The sequence below is a fragment of the Peromyscus leucopus genome, chromosome 8b (assembly GCF_004664715.2).
Source record: "Peromyscus leucopus breed LL Stock chromosome 8b, UCI_PerLeu_2.1, whole genome shotgun sequence".
Taxonomy (NCBI): domain Eukaryota; kingdom Metazoa; phylum Chordata; class Mammalia; order Rodentia; family Cricetidae; genus Peromyscus; species Peromyscus leucopus.
The window spans coordinates 56,378,155-56,387,197 of NC_051086.1; the positions used below are offsets into that span (position 1 = coordinate 56,378,155).

Consider the following 9,043-nt stretch of genomic DNA (forward strand, 5'->3'; position numbering starts at 1 on the left):
GCTACCACTGGGGCAGTGTGGTCACTGGACTGTGAGAAGTGTGGTGGAGCGAAGCTGCCAGTCATCTTTATGGTTTAACTCTTTAAAAACTGATTTCAAACACAGGGTCTCATAACTGAAATTTATTTAAAAGTTGCCTCCCTTCATATTGTTCCTGAGTTTTATCTTTCCATTAGCCATGAGAATTTGTATCTTATCTCTGTAGGATGCAGAAGGAAGAACACCTATCCATGTGGCCATCAGCAACCAGCATAGCGTCATCATTCAGCTGTTGATTTCTCACCCTAACATTGAGTTGAGTGTACGAGACAGACAAGGGCTGACCCCTTTCGCCTGCGCCATGACTTACAAGAACAATAAGGCAGCTGAGGCCATTCTAAAGCGAGAGTCTGGGGCTGCTGAGCAGGTCAGTGACTAGCCACCACCATTCGCCACAGCAGAACTTCTCATATGGAGACTAGCCAGAAGCCACTAACTAAGTAGGTCCCTTCTACACAAAGACACTTGTTTTAAAATTCAGTTCCCCCTTTCTGAAAATGTAGCTGTTCCAGTGTCCTGTGTCTGGTGGCTGAGGGCTGACCTGGTGATATGGATAAGGCTGGGGAAAGGAGCTTACTTGAGGGCCTTGTGGGTATGCAGCTGAGCTCACTCTCTGCATTGGCTGGATGCTCTAATAATGAATGCCTCTAAATACTAACACTGAATTTGAGGTACTTGTGTTGTTGGTCAACTTTCTGAGTATTTTAGAGGCATTGTTACTGAGCATATGCATTTCCCTTGTTCTTTGCCATTTCTTTATCATTTCCTAAATCCTGGTTACAACTTGTTTATCTATAACAGTGGGTGGGAAATGATATGATTTGATGTGTAGTGAAAGCGGGAATACGTTGGTCAGGTCAGTCCCACAGAAACCTGATTCCAGCCAGCTTGTAGAATTTTGCCAAGACTTAGAAGTAGCCATTTATGGCCAGGCAGCGGTGGCGCACGCCTTTAATCCCAGCACTCAGGAGGCAGAGCCAGGTGGATCTCTGTAGTTCGAGGCCAGCCTGGTCTACAGAACGAGATCTAGGACAGGCACCAAAACTACACAGAGAAACCCTGTCTCGAAAAAACAAAAACAAAACAAAACAAAAAAACAACAAAAAAGAAGTAGCCATTTATGATAATGAACAGAGACATGAGGCCTGAATGAAATGAAGTCCTGGCATGAAGATGACTGCTTTCTTAGCACAAGCTTTGATACCTTGCCTTTATTATTTTCCTATGTGTGACTGGATGTATAGCTTTTAACTTTTCCCATGCTCAGACTGAGTGTAAGATAGTCATGAATGGGGTTCTCCATCTAGGATGAAACTGGTACTATTGATCTGAGTCCTTTGCAGATTTTATTTACCCCAGCACACACAGTCGACATGTGTGAAGGTGGGGGTGGGGTAATGCAGAGTGTGGAGTGTGTTGTCCTCCCTTGAACACTTATACTAATGTATTGATGATTTTCTCTAACTACAGTACAAGGTAGGGTTTGATTTGAGGAAGGTGTTCTGGCTACATCATATCAGCTTGTCTGGGATCTGCCTCCCATTGTGTGTTATTCTAAAGCTTAAGAAAATTTCTGATGCCTGTTCGGCTACTCAGGGAGTGAGATGGGTATCTGGTTTGGTCAAAGCAGAAGCCTTGCAGCTAATCATTAGCTCCTCAAGTGCCTTTCAGTTTGTCCAGCTCCTACTGTAAGGGTGCCAGGGCAGTGGCTCCCTTCTCTTGACCACATGCATGTGTGTACATGGTTGTGTTGGGGGTGGGGTGGCATTTTCTGTTGGAGCTCTGGAACTGAGGAAGGATGTTTCATGACCTCCCTAGTGATGACCCACTCAGCTTGTGGGCATGCAAGAGGATCCTACTCTTTAAGGGGAGCTGGCTAATAGTGTGGTTCTTACTTGTTGTTATAGGTAGATAATAAAGGTCGGAATTTTCTTCACGTGGCAGTTCAGAACTCTGACATCGAAAGTGTCTTGTTCCTGATCAGTGTCCAGGCCAATGTGAACTCCAGAGTCCAGGATGCTTCCAAGTTGACCCCACTGCACCTTGCTGTTCAAGCAGGCTCAGAGATCATTGTCCGAAATCTGGTAAGCAACAGAGCAACATGTGAAGCCAAGCATGCTTCAGGGTATGTGCAGAAGTTGTCCTTGGAGTTGTTGTAAATGAAAGGTATAAATCTGGTCAACTAAACAGGAAGACAGATGTGTCAAGAGGTTGCAGGTCCCAAGTGCCCTAGTACACATGCTAGAAGTAGACCTAGAAATGCTGCACTCAGGCTTTGAGGGCCAAGGAGGATTTGACAGACAACAGAAAAAGACTGGAGGTCAGCAATGTTGTCTGCCTACTATCAGGCTCTCAGCTAAGACTTCCTCCCCGCTCCCCTACCTCCCTCCCTTCCTTTCTGTGTTTGTCCTTTTTTTTCCCCACCCTGCTAACCCAGATGACCTGGAACTCTCTATGCAGATCAATCTGACCTCAAACTAACAGAGATCTAACTGCCTCTGTCTCTGCATGCCTCCCAAGTTCCACCATTCCCAGATTAGCTGAGACTTTTGAATGAGCTGTCTCTTAATTCTCAAAACTCCAGAAGGAAAACTTTATACATGTACAATAAAGAGAGTAGGTTAAAAAGAATCCCCCCAGGCTCTTATATAGTAATTCATGTAACTAGCCTTGCACTTAACTCAAAAGCCTGACTTTCCAGCACAACATAATGTCAAACAGGGAACAGGCCTGAAAAAGAAAGTGTATGGTGGTTAGACAGAATGTATGTGGATATTTTATATGGAGGAATTTGTTTGAATTTTGAGAATTGTAAGTAGTATGGACATTCTTGTGTAATACAGAGAGTATAATTTGCAGTTTTAGTGTACTAAAGTCTTAGAATTACTGTGTCCTAAGGAACAGCCATTGAACACACTGGTGGATTATTTGCCTTTGCCGCTGGTTTTCCTGTGTTGGCCTCAGTAGGAATTTCTGCAAGATCCTCTTGCATTTAAGCTCTGCCAGGAGGGTAGATTGTCAGTTTCTATAGATAAGAGAAGACCTATAGACTTGGCCCTACTAATGGGACCTTGAACTATGGGAGAGGCTGATTGAGTAATCAACTTTAACAGCTTCTTGCAGGAGCCAAAGTGAATGAATTAACCAAGCATCGTCAGACCGCCCTCCATCTTGCTGCCCAGCAGGACCTGCCCACCATCTGCTCAGTCCTTCTAGAGAATGGAGTGGACTTTGCTGCTGTGGATGAGAATGGAAATAATGGTAATTGCTAGGCATCACATTATGTGCAGTGCTGTGTGCTTGGGCAGTCCTGCTCTACAGTGGAGTTGCAGTGCATCCTTGGGTCTGTTCCCCCTCGGGAAGGTTCACTTATACAGGAACAGAGCTCTGGACAGGTCCTGCCACCAAACAGCTTTCCCAATTTGATCGTAACCCTGGTAGTCTAAACTATTTAGTTTTTCAGTTGCGTTTTTAAAAATCATTTAAAAGTAGGTCTGTGTAGCGGAATGTACACGTGAGCGCCAGTGTCTTCAGAGGCCAGAGGTGTTGGATCCTTAGGAACTGGAGTTATAAACTATTGTGAGCTGCCTGGCTTGGGTGCTAGGAATTGAACTAAGGTCCTCTGCAAGAGCAGTGCATGCTCTGAACCATCTCTACAGCTCAGTGACTTTATTTTGTTTTTTATGTACGTTTCTAGAGGACAATTTACAGGAGTCAGTTCTGTCATACATGTGGATCCTGGAGATTAAATTTAGGTGTTCAGGCTTGTTGGCAAGTACCCAGTGGTTGGTCGGTCTGTCTGTCTGAGTTACTTTTCTACTGTTCTGACAATGCACTGTGACTATCATGGTAGGGAGCATGGCAGCAGGTAGGCAAGCATGGTGCTGCAGCAGTAGCTGAGAGCTCACATCTCAGCCCCAATCATGAGGCAGAGAGAGCGCTAACTGAGAATGGGGTGGGCTTTTGAAACCTCAAATCCCACCCTCAGTGACAACACCTCCTCCAACAAGACCATACCTCCTAATCCTTCCCAAACAGCTGCACCAAATATACCAAATAGAGAATCATCAAATATATGATCCTATGGGGCCATTCTCATTCAAACAGTGAGAGACGGAAAGCAAACACAGAGACAGAAGTAGCTTTGTGAAGCCATTAAATCTCATTGTTGAAACCACCAGCATAGGAAGCAGAGCTTAAGACATTGCACTGATGACTTAGGGTGGGGTAGGGAGAGGATATGAAAGGATGGCTCTGTACTTGGCCGAGTGCATTTAGATGGGGTCGGGAGGAGACAGAGCTCTCTCTGTGTGCTTCTGGACTCGCACAGTAAGAGGATTTGCTCCCCAGCTCTTCATCTTGCGGTCATGCATGGTCGACTCAACAACATCCGAGCTCTTCTGACAGAGTGCACAGTGGATGCTGAAGCCTTTAATCTGAGGTGAGTGTGACTGGTCCAGGCATAGACTAAGGTACCTGGTGACCTAGCCCATTGCCTCCCCAAGCCCCAGGTGCACTGGAGTAGCTTTTGGTTCCATGAAAATTTTGATTTTAATGACTACTTTTTAAAAATATACTTTTGTTTGTTATATGTCATTTAGATTTAGTTAAGATCACAGAGTTCAGAAAATTCCTTCTTTGGTGTGACAGTTAAGACAGATACATGTCTAACCTTTGCAACTCGTTTTATCAGAGGCCAGTCACCACTACACATTCTGGGACAATATGGCAAAGAGAATGCAGCAGCCATCTTTGATCTCTTCTTAGAGTGCATGCCTGAATATCCTCTGGACAAACCAGATGCAGAAGGTAACACAGGTATGCAAATAAGGTGTCTGAATCTCAGCAGCTGGTGAATGTCTCCACCATGGAATCAGGTGTCTGGCATCTGAAGTGCTTCAGGTACTCCAGAACCTCATACCTGTGACCAGGCAGGCCTTTACAGTTGTATTACCTTTATCTGCCTTTTATTCAGCTAACCAGGACCTTCCATGCTTGTTTGAGCAGAAATAAGATATAACCAAGACTCAGGGGCTCCAGGAAATATGCCTCAGTACCTGTGACATGCTTTGAAGAAGTGGCAAGTTCTACCTGGGGGCTTTCTTGACAAGGATAATAAGCAGGCCTCTTTAGTGTCTTACTTTTATGTGTTTTTTGATATGCTTTTGCAATCAGTCTACTTAAGCTACTTGCCCAGGTTGTAGCTTAAGAGGCATGTAGGAAGAGACTTTATGTCCAGGGTTCTGATTCATGGAGACTTAGTTTCAAGTGTCTCTTTGTGTTATATTTTAGTAAGGTGATTGAGTAAATTCTTAGCCTTGTACCCATGTCCTCATTTGATGCTAGGATTAAGAGCCCTCATATTACTGCATCATTTTGAGTTAAAAATTTAATCAAGTGTCAGCTTAAGGGAAGCCAAGGGAGCTGCTGCTAGTTGTAACTGTAGAGAAGAACAGAATAGTTAGATCAGAGCTTAGCTTCCTGCTGGGGCAGCATTTCACAAAGAGAGGCTCCTTTGGATGGAAGAACATTCTAGAACATGTTCCTATACTAATTTTACTTCTCTGTATGTACCGAAATCACAAGTCTTTATATTTAGTTACATGGCAAATACTTTGTCTTTAGTGGTAAAAGCAGTGATTTTTGACTGGGGAAGCCAACTGAGAAAACTTTTTTTTTTCCCCTGTGTTGGATCTCTACATTAGTTTTTTATTACAGACCTCAACTCTAGTATCACCTGGTTTCTGGCTGAACCCTTTTTTGGAAGACATACCAGATTCTGCATGGAGTTCTCACTAGCACTTCAAACTCTTCCATGTCTGCAGACTCCTAACAGTGTCCTGTCAGTGCTCTGCTCTGCCTGCCCTTCGGCACTGGCCAGCTGGATGGTGGGCAACAGCCTTACCTGTGGTTTTGTTTTCCAGTGCTGCTCTTAGCATACGTGAAAGGGAATGCCAACTTGTGTCGTGCCATCGTTCGGTCTGGGGCTCGCCTTGGGGTGAATAATAACCAAGGAATCAACATTTTCAATTACCAGGTTGCCACTAAGCAGCTTCTGTTTAGATTATTAGGTAAGCAGCATACTTTCTACACTCCTCTACAAGTTATAATGTTGATGTGTAGATCTTTAAATCTGTCTTTTGGGGGATGGGGTGGTTTTTGAGACAAGGTTTCTCTTTGTAATAGTTCTGGCTGTCCCTGAACTCAATTTGTTAGCCTCAAACTCACAGACATCTGCCTGCCTCTGCTGCCCTAGTGCTGGGATTAAAGGCATGCTCTACCACCACCCGGCTCTAAATCTCGTCATTTTCTTTGAGGTCTGAACCTGCTGCTTCCAGGCACCATGTAAGGCTCTTTGTATGAAAGGGGAAGGGCCTCTTTTCAGAGTGCTTGCTGTGACAGCCCTATTGTTTTCCCATTTCCCCTAAACTTTTTTGAAGCCCACAAGTTCTCAGCTGGTCATACTGACTATGCCTTTCTCTTGTAGCTGCGTTTCTAGTCACTTGAACTCCGAATCGTGGCTTGCTGATGCTGGATTAAAGCATTGCACACTGACTATGTTTTGTTTTTATTTAATATTTTTTTAAAGACTTATGTTTTTTTGTATGAGTGTTCTGCTTGAATATATGTATGTGTACCATATGCATGCTTGGTGCCTGTGGAGATCAGAAGAAGGCATCAGGTCCCTGGAACTGGAGTTAGGGGTGGTTGTGAGCCCCAATGTGGTACCAGGACCAAAATCTGGATCATTTGCAAGAAAAACAAATGCTCTTAACTATCGAGCCGTTTCTCCAGCCCTCAACTCTTTTTTCTTTTTTTTTCTTACTTGTGTGTTTTTATGCCTTTCTTTTGAGATAGTAGCAAGAATTAGAATATCCTAAGCTGGGTGTGGTGATGGCAAACATGTATTATCCCAGCAAGAAGTTCAAGAGATGAAAGCCAGGGGATGGAGAGACCTGGGTTCTGTTCCCACATGGGAATCCAGTGCTTTCTTCTGGCCTCGAGGGGCACAGCACACATGGTGTACATACATACATGTAGGTGAAATACCCATATGGATAAAATTAAATTTAATTTCAATTAAAAAAAAATTGAAAGCCAAGGGCCATCAAATGGCCGTGTGGGTAAAGGTGCTGAGTTTAGCCCCCAGAATCCATGTAAAGGTGAAGGAGGGACTGATCCTACACAGTTGGCTCTTGACCTCCACAAGCAAGCTGTACTTGTGTCGTACCCCACAGCTCCACTAATAAACAACTTGGAAATCTTTCACGGCCAATCTGAGCTACAGAGCAAGTCAGTGGGTGACATGTAATGACAAAGAATGAAAATAGCACCAAGAAAGGAAGGAGAGGGGACAGAAGGATGCTGGTGCATCACCAGCTGCAGTTAGTAGAACTAAGGTCTAGTGTTCTCCAGCACATCAGTGCTGCTATGCTAACAATTCCATATTTTATAAAGAACTAGAAAAAGGAATCCATGTGTTTCCAGCACAAAGAATGATAAAGCTTAAAGGAAAGGGGAAGGCTGATTATCTTGATTTGATCATCACATATTGGTACATCATCAGATCTTCATACCATATCTCAGAAATTAAATTTATCAAGTGTCAAATTAAAACTTTTCAGAGGTCAGCAAGATGTCTCAGCAGGTAAAGTGTGTGCTGCACAAGCCTGATGACCTGGGTTCTATTCCTGAAACCCACATAAAGGTAGGAGAGAAATGACACCGCAGAGTTGTCCTCTGTCTGTCACACCCACACATGCACCCACACATATACTTTATTTTTAAAGATTTTCTTTTCTTTTCCTTTTTAATGGGGCTGGAGAGATGCCTTAGTGCTGGCTGCTCTTTGAAGAACCAGGTTCAATTCCCAGCATCTACGTGGTAGAGCACAACCATTTGTAACTTCAGTTCCAAGGATCTGACATGCATCTTCTGCCACCCTCTGTGTATGCATATGGCAAAGACGTATGTGCAGACAGAATGCCCACACATGGAAAAAAATAAGATAAAAAGCTGTTTGTTGTTTTTAAGAAAAATGCATTTATTTTTAAAGGATTTTTAAATTTCTGTGAATGTATGTATAGCTGTGTGAGTTTATATGTACCTCTTTCATGTAGGTGCCCTCAGAGACCAGAGGGTGTCACACCCCCTGGTATTGGAGTCCTTAACCATTGAGCTCTCTCTCCAACCCTACTAATAATACTTACTTACATATTTATGTTTTAAAGAAAGCTTTGTGTTGTTGTATATAGTCTTAGTTGTCCCTATGGTATGCACTTGGTCAGCCTTTTCAGCACTCAGTAGGTGCCTGCGGCAATTCTAGCTCCATGTGTTCAACCAATTTGCTGCCCCTCTCGGTACAGAGCAGCAGCACCCTGCCCAGGATACTTTGCCAATTTACAAAGTGCAACTGCAACTTTTCTGCATTAGTTTGTTCTTCAGGCCATCTCTCTGTTGGTCCCACCAGACTGAATCACGCTATCCAGAACCCGAGATCCCTTTGTCTCTTTGTTGTTCACACATCCCACTTGTCTGTTCAAACAGCCCTCTAAATTCACAGATTCCTCTTCCTTGTTTCCTTTGTCGTGGTTCTCTCTACTGTTTCCAACCCTTGAGCCCCTGGCAATTTTTCTGTGGTGTGGTCTCTGCTCTCATAGTGTGTTACCCCACACGTGCCACTGATTCACACCTCCAGCTGGCTTTCCTTCTGTTCCAGCATGCCTGGCAAATGCTGATTCTTCAGGCTCCTCTGTGAAGCTTCCCCTGACCAGTTGGAATGTCCTGCTCCTCCTCTGCAGCCTAGTCTGTCCAGCACATCCCTGGGTAACAATCAGTCTTCTGTGTGTGTGTTACAGATATGCTCTCCAAGGAGCCTCCGTGGTGTGACGGCTCCAACTGCTATGAGTGCACTGCCAAGTTTGGAGTCACAACTCGCAAGCATCACTGGTAAGAAAGGCCCCACCGTCATTTGCAGCTGTGTCGTCACTTCCGTCCTTGTCCA

At 44.1% G+C, this 9,043-nt stretch overlaps 1 protein-coding gene across 1 annotated transcript in view; it reads left to right on the forward strand.

The window, feature by feature from the left end:
• Window positions 1–9,043, forward strand: part of Ankfy1 (ankyrin repeat and FYVE domain containing 1) — a 67,926-nt gene that overhangs the window by 54,772 nt on the left and 4,111 nt on the right. Inside the window, exons 18-24 of the mRNA XM_028888690.2 lie at window positions 206–406; window positions 1,947–2,123; window positions 3,153–3,300; window positions 4,390–4,480; window positions 4,733–4,857; window positions 5,964–6,110; window positions 8,898–8,988. Of these exons, the coding sequence (XP_028744523.1) occupies window positions 206–406; window positions 1,947–2,123; window positions 3,153–3,300; window positions 4,390–4,480; window positions 4,733–4,857; window positions 5,964–6,110; window positions 8,898–8,988 (980 nt within the window). The remainder of the gene's footprint in view (window positions 1–205; window positions 407–1,946; window positions 2,124–3,152; window positions 3,301–4,389; window positions 4,481–4,732; window positions 4,858–5,963; window positions 6,111–8,897; window positions 8,989–9,043) is intronic.